The sequence below is a fragment of the Mya arenaria genome, chromosome 15 (genome assembly GCF_026914265.1).
Source record: "Mya arenaria isolate MELC-2E11 chromosome 15, ASM2691426v1".
Taxonomy (NCBI): Eukaryota; Metazoa; Mollusca; class Bivalvia; order Myida; family Myidae; genus Mya; species Mya arenaria.
In genome coordinates this window covers 18892988-18912960 of record NC_069136.1, presented here as the reverse complement: position 1 = coordinate 18912960, position 19973 = coordinate 18892988, and the positions used below count along the sequence as shown (strand labels likewise).

General features: G+C 33.5%; 1 protein-coding gene and 6 non-coding genes across 8 annotated transcripts; 1 reads left to right on the top strand and 6 right to left on the bottom strand.

Annotated features, from left to right (window-relative positions):
- Nucleotides 1-355: 355 nt before the first annotated feature.
- Trnae-uuc (transfer RNA glutamic acid (anticodon UUC)) lies at nucleotides 356-427 on the bottom strand. The gene has a single exon. It is a non-coding gene; the product is annotated as a tRNA-Glu (tRNA).
- An 893-nt stretch (nucleotides 428-1320) lies between these two features.
- Nucleotides 1321-1392, bottom strand: Trnae-uuc (transfer RNA glutamic acid (anticodon UUC)). The gene has a single exon. It is a non-coding gene; the product is annotated as a tRNA-Glu (tRNA).
- Nucleotides 1393-2024: 632 nt separating this feature from the next.
- On the bottom strand, nucleotides 2025-2096 carry Trnae-uuc (transfer RNA glutamic acid (anticodon UUC)). The gene has a single exon. It is a non-coding gene; the product is annotated as a tRNA-Glu (tRNA).
- Nucleotides 2097-2990: 894 nt separating this feature from the next.
- On the bottom strand, nucleotides 2991-3062 carry Trnae-uuc (transfer RNA glutamic acid (anticodon UUC)). Its single transcript has one exon. It is a non-coding gene; the product is annotated as a tRNA-Glu (tRNA).
- Nucleotides 3063-3699: 637 nt separating this feature from the next.
- Trnae-uuc (transfer RNA glutamic acid (anticodon UUC)) lies at nucleotides 3700-3771 on the bottom strand. The gene has a single exon. It is a non-coding gene; the product is annotated as a tRNA-Glu (tRNA).
- An 827-nt stretch (nucleotides 3772-4598) lies between these two features.
- Nucleotides 4599-4670, bottom strand: Trnae-uuc (transfer RNA glutamic acid (anticodon UUC)). Its single transcript has one exon. It is a non-coding gene; the product is annotated as a tRNA-Glu (tRNA).
- Nucleotides 4671-4741: 71 nt separating this feature from the next.
- On the top strand, nucleotides 4742-15793 carry LOC128218808 (RNA-binding motif protein, X chromosome-like). 2 transcript variants are annotated; one of them, XM_052926520.1, is made up of 12 exons: nucleotides 4742-4791; nucleotides 6622-6737; nucleotides 7268-7374; nucleotides 8403-8508; nucleotides 9091-9271; nucleotides 9628-9689; nucleotides 10104-10221; nucleotides 10930-11019; nucleotides 11518-11655; nucleotides 12474-12538; nucleotides 13298-13333; nucleotides 14769-15793. In XM_052926520.1, the coding sequence occupies exons 2-12, from the start codon at nucleotides 6626-6628 to the stop codon at nucleotides 15065-15067; spliced, it is 1314 nt and encodes a 437-aa protein (XP_052782480.1). In that variant the 5' UTR covers nucleotides 4742-4791; nucleotides 6622-6625; the 3' UTR covers nucleotides 15068-15793. The 2 variants fall into 2 exon arrangements, with proteins under 2 accessions (XP_052782480.1, XP_052782479.1); XM_052926519.1 differs by having other exon boundaries at nucleotides 8400-8508.
- The last annotated feature ends 4180 nt before the right edge of the window (nucleotides 15794-19973 follow it).

The window sequence follows — 19973 nt, the reverse complement described above, 5'->3', positions numbered from 1 at the left end:
AAAGTTAAAATGTCTGAGGAAAAAGTCTCGGATACTGAACGCGCGTTTTCAAGAGCCGCAAAATTCTATTTTTCAATTGCGTTATTAACGCTTTCCATTTAAATAAGACATTTTCCTTTCACCTATTTATTTACGAACAGAACATGATCTTAAATGAGAAGTTATAATAGGTAACAACCACTGTACACAAAATTTACGACTATAAAAAAACCGGAGACAAAATTAACATTTTGAACATCAGTGGGAATTACTGTTCAGACTAAACACAGCTGAATAAGCCTATTGGAATGAAATATAATAAAGTAAGTATTGCCAGGACGAAGTTAAAGAGCGTAATGAATTCAGAACAAAAAAGTTCCGGTGCCGGGAATCGAACCCGGGCCGTCTGGGTGAAAACCAGAAATCCTAACCACTAGACCACACCGGAGACATTGAAAAATGCATAGAACCATTATCGATATTGTAGTAACACGTACGACTCTATCTGAACCTTTTCAAGCGGTATTAACGGTCCTACTCATTCGGAGTTACAGCAGACTCATTATAGAAAGCATTTGGAAATATTTTACTGCGACTCTTTAAAGCAACTCTATTAAATGCACGTGTATTATTTTAAAATGGCATTTTATGCTATGTTACACGAAAGAGCAATGCTTATTTATATATGTCCCATCTTTCTAACCTTTCATAGTTTCTTTACAATGAGGAAAAATGAACAATATATCTGGGAGAAGGAAAAGGTCCCAGTTTCTGTGCGATCATTGTCACAAGCAATGTTTTAATTTTTACTTGTGTTATTAACACTTTTAAGCAAAATGAGGCACTTTCCTATTATCAGGCACCAATTTCTCGAAACTTCTTAAGTCCCTTATAACAGGATTAAGCTAATCTCTCTTTTTTATTGTCCTATAAAATTATGTTATATTTTTTTCTTCAAGAATTTTTAGAAATTATGTAGGAATAATCTGTATGATTATCAGAATAAACCACATTTCATTTATCAAAATCCATTTTCAGTATGTATTTTGGCTAATTGAAATATGCGACTTCAGCCTGTTAAGCTTAAGAAGTTTCGAGAAATTGGGGCCTGTTCATTATGTACGAACGAGAACTTGATATCTAATTGTAAGTTCTAATAAGTTAACGATTACTGTACACACAATGTGGTACTTATAAGATTGCAGACAAAATTAACATTTTGAATATCAGTGTTAAATGCTGAGCGGTCTAAACACAGTCAAAGTGATTGAAACGAAACATGATATCGAAATCATTGCCAGAATTAAGTTAAATGTAGTAATGAATTCGGAAAGAAAAAAGTTCCGGTGCCGGGAATCGAACCCGGGCCGTCTGGGTGAAAACCAGAAATCCTAACCACTAGACCACACCGGAGACATTGAAATGATTGTAGAACCATTATACATATTGTACGATTTTTATCAACCTTTTCATGCGGTATGAACGGTCCTACATCGTCTTATAATGGTCCCTGTTCGGAGCTACGCCAGATCCATAATAGCAATCATTTTGGACATATTTTACTGCGACTCTCAAGCTATTCAATTTAAGTGTATTAATTTATAATAACACTTATGTAACACGAATATGCAATGTTATCATCATGGACCATATTTCTAAACTTGTTAAAGTTAACTGAAAATGTGGATTTTTTTTCCATTTCTGTGTGAAGGAAAACGTCCCGGATTCTGAACGCGTGTTTTCAAGAGCCGCAAAATTCTAATTTTTAATTGCGTTATTAACTCTTTTCATTAAAATGACGCATTTTTCTTTTACATATTTATTTACGAACAGAACATGATTTAAGATGCAATGTTATAATAGGGAACACTTACTGTACACAAAATTTGCGACTATAAAACACAAGACAATATTAACATTTTGAATATCAGTGGGAATTATTATTTGGACTAAACACAGCTGAATTAGCCTATTAGAATAAAATATAATAAAGAAAGTATTGTCAGAACGAAGTTAAAGAACTTAATGAATTCAGAACAAAAAAGTTCCGGTGCCGGGAATAGAACCCGGGCCGTCTGGGTGAAAACCAGAAATCCTAACCACTAGACCACACCGGAGACATTGAAAAGTGCATAGAACCATTATAGATATTGTAGTAACACGTACGACTTTATCTGAACCTTTTCGTGCGGTATTAACGGTCCTACTCATTCGGAGTTACAGCAGACTCATTATAGAAAGCATTTGGAAATATTTTACTGCGACTCTTTAAAGCAACTCTATTAAATACAAGTGTATTATTTTAAAATGGCATTTTATGCTATGTTACACGAAAGAGCAATGCTTATTTATATATGTCCCATCTTTCTAACCTTTCATAGTTTCTTTACAATGAGGAAAAATGAACAATATATCTGGGAGAAGGAAAAGGTCCCAGTTTCTGTGCGATCATTGTCACAAGCAATGTTTTAATTTTTACTTGTGTTATTAACACTTTTAAGCAAAATGAGGCACTTTCCTATTATCAGGCACCAATTTCTCGAAACTTCTTAAGTCCCTTATAACAGGATTAAGCTAATCTCTCTTTTTTATTGTCCTATAAAATTATGTTATATTTTTTTCTTCAAGAATTTTTAGAAATTATGTAGGAATAATCTGTATGATTATCAGAATAAACCACATTTCATTTATCAAAATCCATTTTCAGTATGTATTTTGGCTAATTGAAATATGCGACTTCAGCCTGTTAAGCTTAAGAAGTTTCGAGAAATTGGGGCCTGTTCATTATGTACGAACGAGAACTTGATATCTAATTGTAAGTTCTAATAAGTTAATGATTACTGTACACACAATGTGGTACTTATAAGATTGCAGACAAAATTAACATTTTGAATATCAGTGTGAAATACTGAGCGGTCTAAACACAGTCAAAGTGATTGAAACGAAATATGATATCGATTTTTTTGCCAGAACTAAGTTAAATGTAGTAATGAATTCGGAAAGAAAAAAAGTTCCGGTGCCGGGAATCGAACCCGGGCCGTCTGGGTGAAAACCAGAAATCCTAACCACTAGACCACACCGGAGACATTGAAATGATTGTAGAACCATTATACATATTGTACGATTTTTATCAACCTTTTCATGCGGTATGAACGGTCCTACATCGTCTTATAATGGTCCCTGTTCGGAGCTACGCCAGATCCATAATAGCAATCATTTTGGACATATTTTACTGCGACTCTCTCAAGCTATTCAATTTAAGTGTATTAATTTATAATAACACTTATGTAACACGAATATGCAATGTTATCATCATGGACCATATTTCTAAACTTTTTAAAGTTAACTGAAAATGTGGATTTTTTTTTCCATTTCTGTGTGAAGGAAAACGTCCCGGATTCTGAACGCGTGTTTTCAAGAGCCGCAAAATTCTAATTTTTAATTGCGTTATTAACTCTTTCCATTAAAATGACGCATTTTTCTTTTACATATTTATTTACGAACAGAACATGATTTAAGATGCAATGTTATAATAGGTAACACTTACTGTACACACAATTTGCGACTATAAAACACAAGACAATATTAACATTTTGAATATCAGTGGGAATTATTATTTGGACTAAACACAGCTGAATTAACCTATTAGAATAAAATATAATAAAGAAAGTATTATCAGAACGAAGTTAAAGAACTTAAAATGAATTCAGAACAAAAATGTTCCGGTGCCGGGAATCGAACCCGGGCCGTCTGGGTGAAAACCAGAAATCCTAACCACTAGACCACACCGGAGACATTGAAAAGCGCAGAGAACCATTATACATGTTGTAGTACAGGTACGACTTTATCTGAACTTTTTCAAGCGGTATTAACCATTATTAACATTATAGTATAAACACGTACGACTTTTTATCACCCTTTTCGGCACGCGGCATTTCACCGTGACAGTTCCGAATCCAAACCTTGCTCTTATTGAAAGCAAATGTATTGTTTTATAATGGCATTTGATGTTATGTAACACGCAAGATCAATGTTTATACATGAGACCATCTTTCTTTATTGTTAATAGTTTACAATAGTTGAACAAAAAACAGTACTGTATGTCTGTGAGAAGGCAAAGATCCCAGATACTCATGATTATATATATATATATATATATATATATATATATATATATATATATATATAATCATGAGTATCTGGGATCTTTGCCTTCTCACAGACATACAGTACTGTTTTTTGTTCAACTATTGTAAACTATTAACAATAAAGAAAGATGGTCTATATATATATACACTGTAAGCGTTTTCAAGAGCCGCTTTCCATTTGAATGAGGCATTTTCCTTTCATCTATTCCTTTACGAACAGAACATGATTTTAGATGCAAAGTTATAATACTTAACAATTACTGTACACAAAATTTGGGACTATACAAACCCCGAGACAAAACAAACATTTTGAATTTTGAATTACTGTTCGGACGAAACACAGCTTAAATTGCCTGTTAGAACGAAATATTATAAAGAAAGTATTGCCATAACCTGGGACCAATGAAAAGGGTAATCCTTCTCATAGACAGAACAAAGTAATGTGTTTATATTAATTTAAAAAAAAAGGTGTTCCGGCGCCGGGAATCGAACCCGGGCCGTCTGGGTGAAAACCAGAAATCCTAACCACTAGACCACGCCGGAGACACATTTGTATTGCTGAAAAGAAATGCCTTATTATTAAGAATATTGTCATTGATAAACGAATTACGTTGCGCATGCGCAGTATATACACGCTAGCTTAAAGAAAGGCTCTGAATAACAGGTATTTGTCGATTTTTCTTTATTTAGGCTAAAAATCTTGTGAAAAAGTAAGAACTATACACATACAAGTACACTATTTTATTAGTTATGGAGTATTTTGCAATTTCATTTAAGCTGAATACGATTTGATAATGTAAATGTTTGAAACGCGTTCCCCACCCACTTCTAGCCCATAACCAATATAGTCCAAATAATTGTACGTTGACGGATTTTTTTTAGATTTTTGATATGGCAAATCCTTCACGTACAAATTGTTTAGTATCAAAAGTGGGTAGTTGTTCCGATCAGGATTCCGGGTTAAAGCATATAGCGTCTATAAAATATCATAAAAACAAGAAATATTACCAGATAATGTTATTTTATATTAGTTCCGTACGCACACAAAAACATATCCAACTTATAATTATGAGTTTGACGGCTTTTCTTCATTTCATTCTGTCAAAACATAACGATATATACATGAAGGGCACCTGCAAGGCTTCAGGGCACAGTTTTAAATCGCTCGGAACATTTCGGACATGGCCGAGTTGTTACGAGTGTATAACAAGGTCTATCTCGAAGCTTTGTCGGAGGAGGCCGAGTTATTACGATTGTATCGAGTTGTTCCCCTTCGCATAATTGTTATTTGTGTCAGTCAACTTTCGTTTTATTGGAAAGGTAAACAACTTGTTTTAATGCATTAAATGCTTGTTTAGTGCAAAATAACATTTCACTTACATGGTAAAATATGAATTTAACTCTTTATGTTCAATTTCAACCATAAAATACTTCACTTAAAACAATTTCAATATTTTTAAAACACCCCCGTTTTTTGCACATTCCCGTTTAGACGTTAGGGATTGGAAGAATCCCGTATAACACGTCTATTATTTTAGACTAATAACCAATAATGAGCGTTTTATTATTTTAACATCTGTTGTGTTTTCCTGTCTGCCTGAACGAGTCTGCTATGTACAAAAATCTTAAGACTCTATCACGTGGAATTCAACATCTTCATGTATATTATGCAAGACATATTTAGGGCTTCCATTTATTTAAAGCACAGGCATCTGGATCATTGTTTGTCACTTAAATGTTGTTTAAAACAATTTTGGGTATATACAATGAGATAAACAACACATCTGAAGATATTCAGTGTCTTTGATTAGTCCACCTAAATGGCCGCCAACGAGTCTTTTGATGATTTTTTTAATATGGCCAGCAAAAAGTAGCAAGTGGTCCTTGCGCAGAGAATCCTCGCGGCCACAATTTTGAAAAATATCTCCGTTATAAATTCAAATTTCTACGAAAATATTATTGCCTACTATTAAACACATATTAAGTTATGTCAGTATGCCCAAAAAACATGTTAAGTTATCATTAAACACTTACAAGTGTCGATTGTTTATCAAGTATCCCGATATCGGTAAATCTGGGACAAATCTGACTGATGGTGTACATGCTTAATGGTATTCGTGACCCATAATATATTAATGTGAAAATAACAACTCTAATGACAAATTAAATCCAGTTCAGATCACTGTCGGATAAAAATTTAACAACTTTGTCATTATTATTCAACATCAATGCATATTATTTCAGTATATCATTTCGCCCGTTGTTAAATGGTAGAGAGTTGTAGCATTACAGGGATACATAAGAAATGTCAAAATAATAATAAAAGTATCCCTGATTGCTCATTATTGTAGCTATGTCTTTGATATACAAAAAAGAAACAAGGTATGTAACTCAAACTTACCCGATTTCATGGTAGAGTCCAGTTTTATGCAAATTTCTCAACCAACATAAAAACTAATTTATCATTAAATTATGTGTAACTCTTTCATTCTAGATACATGATGCCACTGGAAGACAGACCTGGGAAGATTTTTGTGGGTGGCTTGGACTTTGATATTGATGAAGATGAGTTCGAAAAAATGTTTGGGAAATTTGGAAAAATAACAGAAGGTAAATTTATATTAAGTTTTAATAGAAATGTAAATAATGAACACGAAATGATTAAAGGAGATCAGGATTATTATTTGAGTTAAATACTTGCAACAAGCAACACCAGGTAGCTGATCCTATACCTGTATGAAATTAAAACAAACCGCTCAAAAATGTGAACTCTGAAGTAATACAACAAGTGGAGTAGATGACATTGGGTCAATAATGAATTGTTCCGAACTTTGTTTAAGTTACCAACATGGTAAACGTCATGGTTGTTAATTTTTAAAACTGTTCTGGAATTAAAAGGAAGCACTGATGATCTGCTGTATTTCTAATAAGATTTCAGACAACTGTTTCAGCTGTACTTGTTAATTTTTAAGTATGTGAACACTTCATGAAAAATTTTATGTTTAAAAGTTAACAAAGATGTTGTTAATCACTTTATTAACTTGATCAAAGTCACATGCAAACTTAAAATATCTTCTATACTTGTTATGGACTTGATATGTTCAATACGTTCAATACTCAATACATAAATCTTCTTTCAGTGCTGTTAAAGAGAGACCAGCAGACAAACAAATCGAGGGGGTTTGGTTTTATCACATACGAGAACCCATCAGATGCTGATGAAGCAGTGAAAGTGCTTGACAAAAAGGTATGCAAAACATTGAAATGTTTAAATACATCCTTATGAACACTGGTGCATGTACTTTTATACCTGGACCAGTATTCATAAAACATCTCAAGTCATTTCCTATCTAATGTCATTTTTTTAAGTTCTGTATCTCACTAATCATATGATATAATAACTAAATAATATCTGAATTACTTTATAGTCATTAATTTTATTGAATAAACATAATTTTTATTTTTTTTTAAACTCTTAAATACTTTCTTTTAATTTGACTATGTAAAGAAATGACTTAAGAAGTTTTATGAATACCGCCCCAGATCAAACAAGAAGTTTATGAATACCGCCCCAGATCAGTTTGTGTTTTACTCAATAATAGAAGAGAGAATGCAACCACTCCTGATTTAATGGAAAGTTTTGCGGGCAAACCTGGATTTTGGATGCAAACAAATACTACTTATTCTCACGCAATATTGAGAATAAATGTATCATTGCGCCATATAAATATAGAGAGTCAAAGTCATATTTAACTACAGCCGATTTACTAAATGTTGATAAGTTGATCTTTTGGTAAGTTTTCACATTAAAATGCTAACTTTGACCAAATTAAAAAATACCAGTTTCTTAAAATTGGCTCTGCTGCAGGATTCTAGTTGAAGTGTCTTGCAGAAGAATTATCTTGACATTTTTTTTCATCATATGTCGGTTAGTATTTCATAAACAAGAAAATCTGGAAAAGTGGGTGCAAAATTGATAGAAAGACCACTCTGTAAAGCCTAGTAATTAAACAGTATTGGTGTTTCTATCCAGTGTAAGTAGCCACAAAAAGTTACACTGGCTATTGACTTAGCCTGAAAACTTATAATTTATGTGAGTCGAAGGCCTATAACTCTAGATCCCCCTCTTCTGTCTATTTTAACAGATAATTTTCGAGATTCTTATTTTAGTTGTACCATATTCAAACATGATTACATGTATTTTCATTGGGTAAGCAAACAGTATCTTTGTTTCATCAGCCATGTATTTGTAATGAACAAATAATATTTTAGCAGGACATCAAAGGAAAGACAATTCATGTTGACCATGCTGTGAAACCCGGGGGCATAGGAGGACCCATGGACAGGGGAGGGCGTGGGGGATTCAGGGGCCGAGGCGGATGTAAGTATTTAGCTGAAGTTGTAGATGAAATGAATTAAAATCTTAATGATGATGAATGGGTCGAGTGAGCGTAGTGAAGCAGCCAAAGTAATTTTTTTAGGGATAACTGATATTTTGTTGAAAAGAAAATTAATAGCATTATAATTAAATATCAAACTCTTCAAAGAGTTTTAACTAAAGAGTAATGGAAGGGTGCTGCACCTGTTTCATTTTATTAGCAGCCTTCTGTCTTCATGGAGTCCAGCATGTGCACCCTTCTGCTTTCATATAATTAAATGCTTCAGATAATCGAATATTTCTTATGTTTTGATAACAAATATAGTGTGTTTATAAAAACATAGAAATAAAACATATTTGGTAGTTGAAATTTTATGTTACTTTATTTAAAAATATACTTTGTTCAAATCAATATTCTCAAAAAAAATTAATAGCCCGATTTCATGTGCGCTTTCCTCCTGTATCATTTTCACTTTTCTGCAGCAGCCCTGCCCTTTGTTAAAACCATGTTAAAACCATATCTATGAACAAAATGCTTCTAGAATCTAAATGCTTGTCCAAAGTGCTTAATATCTAATCTTCCAGTCCGTGGTGGAAGAGGAAGTTACCGTGATGACCATGGAGGGTATAGCAGTCGTGGAGGAGGGTTCAGGGGTCGAGGAAGTGATCGTGGGAGCCGTGGATTCAGCAGGGGCCGGGGGGACAGAGGGAGCCGAGGATTCAGTAGGGGCAGCAGCAGCTACAGCCGCGGAGGATTTGATGACAGGTAGCTTTAACCTAAATATTCTTGAAGTTTATAGCATTGGGAGGTGGTCTTTGACAATTCAAAAGGGGACTTTTTCTTTCATTTTTTTTTTTGTGAAAATTGTTCTTAAACATGTAAAGGAAATATAATTCCTAAGGTAATTTTTAACATTGTTTTGAAAACTGTTATAGTCTGTGTTACACTATGACAGAACAACTGTATTGACCAGTGAACAAGATTTAGCTTTAATAGCTTATATAAAATAGGTCATCCGTTCAATTTATGCTAGTTCCATTCTGAACAGGAAGAAACACTTTATTTATAATTAACTTTTATCTGTTATTGGATATGTATGCATCAATACTATTTTTATTCAGACGAGCTCCTATAAGGAAAAGTTCATTTGACAGAAGTTACAGTGACAGACCTATGAGACGAGGTAAGTTCTTAACATGAGTTGAATAATAAATAAATGTAATAGTGATTTATCAGGCAATTGCAATTTTCTCAAATCTTAAGTTCATATCATCGTCATGAATATAAATAAAAAGGCCATTTTGTTTTAATACAATTAGAATTGAGTTATGTATTGTTGTACTTAAAATTGTTCAGACTTTGAAAATGTTATTATCATGGCGTAAGCATACATTTTTGAAGTTTATCATATGATGTGAAACAAAGGATTCCTAATGCATTCCTTTATGTAACTAACTAAAAATTCATAATTTCTGACAATAAGAGAAAATAAGAAGTAACCTGCTGTTTGAGAGTTTGGATTTTTATTCGGTCAAAATATGTAACTGTCTGGATGCTGAGAAAAAACCCTCTGAAGTGATTACATTACTTCTTTCAGAGGAGGATCGTGACCGTTATGGTGGGGGACTTGATCGTGACAGGTACAGCAGTATGTCTGACCGACGTCTTCGGGACCTTTCCCCACCACCCAGAGGACTCGATAGAGCACTCGACAGGTAGCATACTTTTTTGTGATTTATTGTTTCCTGCTCATCTGTTTTTGAAAGCTGTACTCTCACAGACTGCATGTTTCAACAAGTTTTTGTATTTTTTGCCCTTTAATTAGCCAACTTTTGAGTAATTTGTCCAGAAAGCAGTGATATAAGCTGTTTTTCGTCAGTTTTAGAAACAAACGAGATCTGTTCTATTGTGAGTTATCTCAAAGGACTTAATTGAAGGCATTGATGCCAAAATCAGCTGATTCTGAAACAAAAACTTCAAAAAAAAAATGTCAAAACTGTCGATCTCTGAGAAGGCAGCTTTAAAGATTTTAGAATCTGAATGTAATTGTTGTGTTTACAACAAGAAATAACAACAGTTTTACGGTAGTACTAGAGAAAAATCATTGAAAACAAAACTACTGTCAGAGTATGTAGTAGAACAGAGGTGTGGCTTATCAGCAAGAGGTGTTACTATTGGCTTAACTTGATTACACAACAGTAATTATTGCCATAGTGTTAATGTTATTTTCTGTTTCTGTCAGAGAAGTAATTAAAATCAATTCATTAATAACTTTTATGCCTGAAGTATTCTGTTTTACAATAAGATTGTAAGTAATTGCCAGAGAGCTGTTAACTTTTCTTCCTTTGTGGCTTATCAGTATACAGAAAACTATATTGAATGAATGGATGCATTAGTTAAATTACATGTTTCATGTTTTGTAGGGATTTGGGCTCGTACCGTGACTATCTGACCCGTGACCTCTCACCTCCGCCCAGGGATTACCTGACCTCCAGAGAGAGACTGTCATCCAGGTAAATATTTAGTCTCCCATATAATATTAATAAGAATGATGATAATCATGAAATTTATGGGTTTTTTCATGTAAAAGGTTTTTTTTATTTACGAAATGCTGCTGAAATTAAAGATTTTTTAAATGCTAAACAATTTCATTTATACATTTATGTTAAAATCTGAGACTTAAAATTTCACAATTTTAGGCATTTTGTTGCTTTTTTCACAGTTCTTGGGGCCATGGTCCCATTTACAAAATTTGGGAAAAACCAATGACTATGAAATCAACTGTGTCCAAATAGCAATTTGTTACTTTGGAATCATCATACTCTATAGGAAAACAATGTGAAATAACTTTTTCATACATAGAGAATTTTTTTAAAGGTTATGTTTCTTGTTTTACACTGATTACCTAAAAAAGGAAAGAAACTAACTCAATTTCAACATGCTTAAAAAATGGCCAAAATTACACAAAATCTGGGATTTACCCGTTAACGCAATTAATTTTTATTCTTCAGAGACCTGGGTCTATCATCGCGCAGTTTTGATCTGGGTCGAGACCCTTTGTCATCCAGAGAATACCGCAGTAGCCGGGACGACTTCATGCCATCATCATCCAGAGATTTTCTCACCAGAGACTCGCCACCTAGGTTTAGGTAAGGGGGGGGGGGGGCATTTGGATCTTTTTTAGTGTCAATAGGGATAGTGTGTTTTGGCTTGCATGTCAATAGAAAAATGAATCTATTTCTGTTGTCAAAGCTGGTATTGGTCACTGCAGGTATCAAAAAACAAAAATAAAAAGAAACTGCTGTCTCTAGATGGAGCAAATCAAGTTATAAGCTTTAAATATGTATCTAATAATATACTGTTACTGTATGGTTGATAGTGACTAGTTTTTACTGGAAAACTTTTAGAAGCGAGTAGTAAATATCTTCCTATTCTATAGAAAGTGATCTTACACCTTACACTTAACAGTCATTGAAATAAGCACAAGCAATCACACCTGAAGCATGCCCAGGCTTGCAATAAATCTGACTTTTGTCATCTGTTTATATATTTGGACTTGTGGATTATAATAATCTTGTTATTATAGGAGTTGATAGTATTAAGTCTTATTCAATAGTCATAATTTCGATGACTGCACAACCGTGTCCATGATTTAGGAATTCATCATACATTTGAAATGTAAACATCTACCACTCGGCATTGTTTGTATCGTGACATTATATCCAAACATCAAATTAGCATTGTTTGTATTGTGACATTATATCCAAACATCAAATTAGCATTGTTTGTATTGTGACATTATATCCAAACATCAAATTAGCATTGTTTGTATTGTGACATTATATCCAAACATCAAATTAGCATTGTTTGTATTGTGACATTATATCCAAACATCAAATTAGCATTGTTTGTATTGTGACATTATATCCAAACATCAAATTCACCATGTTTGTGTTATGTGTTACAGGGACAGTGGACGGAGTCTGAGCCGGGACTATGACCGAATCACCCGTGACCTTGACCTTCACAGAGGTGAGTACATGCACATACTCGAAATTGTGTTAACCCTTGCATGAAATTATGCACTTACTATTGTCACGCCCCAAGAATTACAAGGCCTTGTGCGAATAATTGAATCTGTTGAATGATAGTCTTTATGACATTGTTTGACAGTCTTTCTGTTTTATTCATAGTTATAAAGAGGAGAATATTTTGTATAGGTTCCTTGGCTCTGTTTTGATAAGATATCTTAGTCATTGTTAACCTTTCACTGCTTTATTGGTACACCAAAAAAGTATGGGCAGAATATATGCCATAAATGTCTGTACAATGTTTTTATTGAAAGAAAATTTATGACCGGGTATCCATGATCAGGGAAAAGAAAGGGAAATTTAGAACCTGAGATGAAGGGCCACGGAACCAATTTGTGAAATAAGGAAATAATTTTGAAATTAAAACAAAAACAAAAACGATGTGTTAAAAAGTATATATATATATATATATATATAAGAAGAGACAGTTAGGCTTGGATAGGGAGAGGCCAACATTATTAATAATGCTAATAGATAACCAATTAATCTCCTATAACACCAATAGTTTGCTTTAATAGGGAAAATTGGGATTTGTCAGGGAATTTTACTTTCTTTGATGTGTGAGAACCCTGTACAATCTTAAGCGTTATGAAATCTGTTGAAACAAGATTGAGTTGTACAAGTGTGAGTGTTCTAATGTAAAAATCTTGTGTAACATGTGATTGCATGGTTGTTCACACTGGTACATCTTATGTTACAGATCGATTGACATCAGGGCTTACCCGTGGTTACGGAGGTAAGTGTGTGTGAGAGTTGTTTTTTCAGGGAAGAGAATGGTGTCAGTGAAGAAGAAAGCTTGAAATTGAAAGGCAGTTTGCTCCTCATCAGTTGATTAGAAAAACATGGTTATTGGAGACCTACGTAACAGATAAAGATAACATAGAATCAAAACTTGAAATTGATTATATTGCATAAGCAATGCAGTATAAAATATTGTATGTCCAGATGAAAAAAATGTTGAAAAATGTCAACAGTTAAGTTTGGATAGTGATAGAGTTTACAATCGAACATTTAAGATTATTCTGAACTTGCAAAGAATTCAATTGATTTTTGAAAGCTGACTTCAAAATCTGTTAAGAATGCTCAAGAAAATATGACATTGGTAGTGAAAATGCTTTTGTTTGCATACTTCTGTTTTCTGCTGCTCATTTTTATGATAGCGGACTGAAGTAGCCTCCTGCTAGTGTCATTCTGACATTTCAATTGCCAATACATGTACCATCAAATGTTGAGATCGAAACCATCATTATATGGAACTGTCGGTGTGAAGCAATACAGCTAATGTAGGGGTTAATTTGAGAATAATTCTGATTTTTGGAGAGAAAAACAACTGCATGCGTTTGATGTAATTAATTATAGAAATGTATACATGCAAACATCGACAGGATTATTGCAGAATTAGGCAATGTACATTTTATATTTGATAGACAAAAAAATGAAGGGAATTTGAGATAATGCAATGAAACGAAAAAACTACAACATGAAATTTAAATGATAATTCCTTAGATGCAAACCATATTGCCTCCATGTAATAAAATATATTTTAATATTTGAACGATATGAAAGGAAAAGTCAATAAATTTAGGCATAGATATTTTATATGGGAAGTGGGGAGATGAATTATAAAACGGTATGTTAGAGGGGATTGTTCAAGAATATTCAAATTAAATTTTAAAAAATACACTGGAAAATATCTAAACATAAAAGGAAGGCAATTCTCCTAAAAGGGAAAAAGAATGTATGTACATAGTATATAAAAAGCAATGCATTTCTAGAAAGGCCCTAGAGAAATTGGATTACTAAAAGAAAAGTTAAAAAAATGGCGATATATGATAATTTTAAAGAGAATAAGAGTGAAATAGAATAATATTTAGGAGGGAGGCAAAAAACATCACATTCTCCACATGTTTAAGCTGACTAATAGTATTAAGGAAATTGAAGCTTGTGAGGAAAGATGTCAAAATACTATGAAAAAAATCACAAAAATAGATACCTTACAAGAAATTGCTGGGGTGGCCATCTTTTTTGAAAAGATGGTCAGAAAAGTGCCTTGTTGGTTACAAACTTCCATAAGATGAAAATCCAAGATGTATAGAGGCCTGTGGTTAAGTATTACATATGTATTTGTTATAAACATGAACACCATTTCTAGACAACAAGTTGCCTTGTAGGTGCATCCCCGCCCCCTCGTAGCAGATCTCCTCTCAGGTCTACATACAGCCCCCCTCGTGGGGCCCCCCTAGATCGAGAAAGGATCAGAGACTACAGCCCTGGATCAAGAAGACCAAACCCTTATGAAACGTCCCGTGGGGCGCCCCCAATAAAAAGGTCACGACCTGATGATGGCCCCATTGGCAGGGGACCACCTCGTGAAGGGCCCCCGAGAGGGATTGTGAGAGATGGGCCTCCTAGGGACTCAGTGAGAGGCCCCCCAAGGGAAAGTGGAAGAGGAGGACCTTTCAGGCGTTGAAAATGCTATAAATAGAAAATGAGAGTGTTGGATATAAATAGAAAATGAGAGTGTTGGATATTAATAGAAAATGACAGTGTTGGATGTAAATAGAAAATGACATCATTGGAAAACCACCAATTTGAAATGTTGTAATTGTGAACCTCAGTGCATTTCTGAAAGGAATTAACAACATGCTAAGAAAGAAAAACTGTTTAGTTTAGAAATGGGAGAACTTTACAGAAAATTGTCATTGAATGGAAATAAGAAGAAAGTTGATACCTGGTCTCACATTATTTTGATATTATACTATGAGTGTCTCCATTCACTATTATGAATTGGCATTAAAACATACCAGTAAAATCATGGTAAACTTGAAAAAGTGGAAACTTGAATGTTACGATTTTGTTGTTTTCATGTCTTTTAAAGTAACTGTTTTACATTACGATTGTAAAAAAAGATATAATTGCTACACATTTGAACATCATGAGTGATTTTGCTTATCAAATAATGATGGTATCACGAAATTTCACTGAAGGACAAGTTGAAATTAAGTGTATGTTTTAATACTGTTGCAGGAAAAGTGTTCATTTTGAAACAAACATTTTAACAATTATGACTACATTGCAATTTACCGCTCCTTTATTATTTTTTGCCCTTTCATTTTGTGCTTTCATTTGTACATGTACATAACATCATGTTTTTAACTGCCATAGGAAATAAACAAGAGAACCTTTGTAAAATGTCTTAGGAAATTGGTATTCATATTGAAATTGATTACAGCTTGGATTGTGGCGTATCAAAATACCCTTTGCGTACAGTTTGCTACATTGCATGAGACTAAGAACTAGATCTGCAAAACATGAAGCTGTAGCTTAAGATGTAAACAGTTATTTCTACAAAGACTTGATATATAGTTAGGGAATACTATTATATTATATTCTGTGAAAAGGTATACTTTTTTGTTAAAGCTGCACTCTCACAATTGATTGTTTAAAAAAAAAAATGTTTTAGAATGAGCCAATTTTTGCGCATATGTCTGGAAGCCAGTGATATTAGACAGCTGACAAAATATCAGATTGGAGTCTTCATAATTATGTTCGAAAATTGATGTTTCATGGCTAAGAGTGTTACATATGCTTTAAGGAAGATGAAATTTTGGCAGTTTACCAAACAATTCAGATTTTTTGGATTGTGAGTTATCTTAAATGACTGAATTGAAGTCATTGGTGCCAATATTAGCTGCTTTAAGACTTGTTAAAAATTCTAGGACTTATAAATGTTGTAAGTGTTTCCAAGTATTGATTAAACATGTATGCAATATTATGATTACATACAGGAAGAACAAAGAAAGAATAACAAATGGAAAAGAAATATTAAATTTAATCTGGGGCTGAAACCATGCGGTGATGTAATTAATAAACCCATTTGCTATTTAAAAATGGAGCATTGGAAGACGCAACAAAGCACCATATTTGAAAATCAAAAGCTATTGGTTTTATTAGGTAGGTATATCAGAGTAATTTAAGCTAAACAATAACTTCTTTTCATACTTGAATAAAACAGGTTGTGTTATTATTACACCAAAGATGCAGATTATGTGATTTTGAGGAATATGCTTGAATACATCTTCGACAGCTGTCGGTATTCTGAAAAGTCTGCACAGGAACAGACAGAAGGATATGGATCAGTGAAGGTATAATCAGCCACTTCAGCGTCCAGACAAAATTGAAGGTAAATCGGGCAAAACAATTTTGAAAATATTGCTTAGGTATACTTGGAAATGAATGGCAGTTTGTAAATACATGCTAAATCATTTTGAATTCATCGTCTTGATGGCAGGAGTTGACTTAGAATGGTAGATGTAAGGTGGACTACGGATGCTGAGGAAATAATAGCATTAGCTATGGTCTGGCTTTGTGTAAGACATCTTTTTCTTGGGTTTCATTCATCAGCATTGAAAGGACTAGGAAATGATAAGTTCATTGGGGAATTATTCTGGACAATTGTTGTTCTTAAAATTCTCAATTCAAGTGTCTGACAAAACAAAGATGGAATAAAAAAAATTATAAGCTCAAAACAATTTTCTACAAATGAGATGCTAAATGGAACAGCCAATCAGAAAAATTAAATGGAACAGCCAATCAGAAAAATTAAATGAAACAGCATATCAGAATTCATCAAATATTTATCTTAATTGGAAGTAAAACATGTTAAAAGCAATGCTGGTGAATAATTGGCTATTTATGAATAAAATAAATCAATTTAGCATTAATTAAGGTATTGGTAGTTAATAAAAGTACCATATAAAAAGCAATGTGATAGTTGCCCCATAATGACTGAAATTTAACATGGACAAATGTTAAACAGTTGGTAATACCCAAAGGAACAATCGGCAGATCTGCAAACAAATTGTACACAGAAATTAAAGAAAAAAAGAAATGTTAAATGCAAGAATTGTAATACTATGCAAGCTGCTATCTCTAGGAAGGAAATTCTACTGAAAGAAAGTCCCAAGATATCTGCAAAGAGATTTAATTTTTTGAATTATTGATAGCAGAAAAACATCTTTACATCTGGATGGTACAAATTTAGATAGTTTTTGCATATTATTACTTGTATTTTTGTTAGAAAGCTTTATTATAGCTCAGTTAGAGAGCAGACAAGTCTTCAATGAAATGTCGGAAACATGGCTACACTCGATGGAAAAATGAGACGGGAAAATCCATACTGTGTCTCTAGGTACAATAAGCAAGAAATGAAGAATGGTTCAAGGTAAAGATGAATGTATATATGAGTGTAATGAGCATGTATGAATGTGAAATGTTGATGGCAGCATTGAAAGTAACAACATCTACATGTGTAAAGATGTCTGTTGGAATGGAAATGCTAGGAAACTTCTTCAAAACCATTTCCAAAAAATTTCTCATGGGTGAAAAAATCATTCTCTTTAATGTTCTGAATCTGAACAGCGTTATTTTGAAAGGATTGTTATTTCAGCTAAGATGTTGAAATATTTGGAAGATAAACATTTAAAGGATTAATATCATTTTTTTTTTTTAATTTAATGATCATAAAGCATACTTATGCATCGATACTAGATGCTTTGACTTCATGTATTACAGGTTGATATATGGTCATGATGTGTCCAGATGACTAGGCTACTATCTAGATGAAAGACAACATGTGCTGTGACGTTTATCCAAAGCGACCATACAGCTATCAGAGGCTATGAGAGATTAATGGTACCAATCTTTTTATATCTTTCTTTCATATTTCATCCACTGCGTTCAGGCTGACAGCGTCCAGTATGTTGTCCGATGAATATCTTTAGAAGGATTTGTACAATCATTAACAAATTTGGTCAGAATGTTTATGGCCATATATTGGATAAGTTTGATAACAAGCTATATCACTCCAGTCATAGAGTATCACCCTTTAATTATAGAAATTCCTAAAATCTGTTTAGTCCAATCAAAAGCTTTGTCAAATCACCAAATACGGTCAGAATGGGCCAAGGCATAGTATCTGGGACATGTTCGATAACCACTGGTTAACCAGCCATATCTCTCGAGTTGATCAAGAAAAGATAAGAATAATGTTATTGTATTTTTTGGAAAATAGGTGAGGTAAATTAGTTAAAGAAACGTTGGTCTGTTGTGACCGAAGTGAAACACAACTTTGTGATCATGCATTACACATTTTGAAACAATTAATATTGCAGTTAGCCGGTTTCCGTTCGCTGATACTGGTTCCCAGTCCAAAGCGGAGTGGTATACTTTCCGTCAACTCTCTTGATGATGGTTTTGGTCAGGAGCAGGGTGCCATATTTACAGAATCAATGGAGTGGAGGCAAGAGGTAACATGCTATGCTGTTATATTATACCTTACATGAATGTGTCCCTCCTTTGTGTATATAAAGTTGATCGGTCCGTATATCAATGTATTTTAATAAAAATCCAGTTTTTATGACGTCACGATCCATATCATGTTTTTGGCCGGTCCGGACCTAGTCAAAAATATAATATGGACCGCTGACGTCATATAATATGGACCGCTGACGTCATAAAACTGGTTAGTGCTGCTTGCAATTTTCACAACGACATTTTTTCCCAAGTAATTATTATTAGATTGTTTAATAAAACACATCAAAGACGCTTTAAAATTATTAAGTGGTAAAAAAGCGTTCGGTATATTATAAGAAATATAACACACCACTTCGGGCCATATGGCATTATAAGGACCGGCCAGTCTGTCCCCGAAGGAGAATGGACCTTGGCTAACGCCTCTGTCCGCCTCTGTCCATATACACCTTCGGGGGCTGCCTGGCCGGTCCTTATAATGTCATATGACTCTCAGTGGTATGCAATATTTGTTAAATGTTGTAAATTGAGTTAATATACTGAAATTACTTGTGTATCTTGTGATTTTTGGACAAGGATGTCTTTGCTTTAATATTTTTTCATATCCAACTGAATATTTTAATAATTAAGTGCACAAAACCATTGATGATTGATTGATTGAATCTTTTTATGACTGAATCTTTCATTGTTTGAGTTTAAACTTGGTTTTAAGCTCTTTTCAAATGTTTTTGTTTTGTAAAAATAAGAACTGTAATACCTGTTGTTGGTCTGTGCTGTTAACAATTTGTCTCGAAATTTTGGCATTTTTTTAACTTAACTTTACCTCAGATTAATAAGCAGACATTTTCAAATGATTTATTATGAAATACTATGCATGTATTCTGTACTGTACCTTAAGTAACAATGAATTAATCCAACAAATTAAAACAGATTTGGCGTTCTTATTGCCAGACTGATCCATTGTTATAGAATCTATTTAATGTGCCAGGTATTCATGTCTATTTCAGACTAGAGGGAGCCATTGCACTTTTCCTTGATCACATTAGCAGATCAGCTGTCAAGTT

Excerpts from the sequence above, each read along its gene's own strand:
- LOC128218808 (XM_052926519.1), top strand. The coding sequence starts at position 6,626 with ATGATGCCACTGGAAGACAGACCTGGGAAGATTTTTGTGGGTGGCTTG. Across the intron at positions 9,690-10,103 it reads TGACAGACCTATGAGACGAG|AGGAGGATCGTGACCGTTAT; the intron begins GTAAGTTCTTAA and ends TACTTCTTTCAG. Across the intron at positions 11,656-12,473 it reads GACTCGCCACCTAGGTTTAG|GGACAGTGGACGGAGTCTGA; the intron begins GTAAGGGGGGGG and ends TATGTGTTACAG.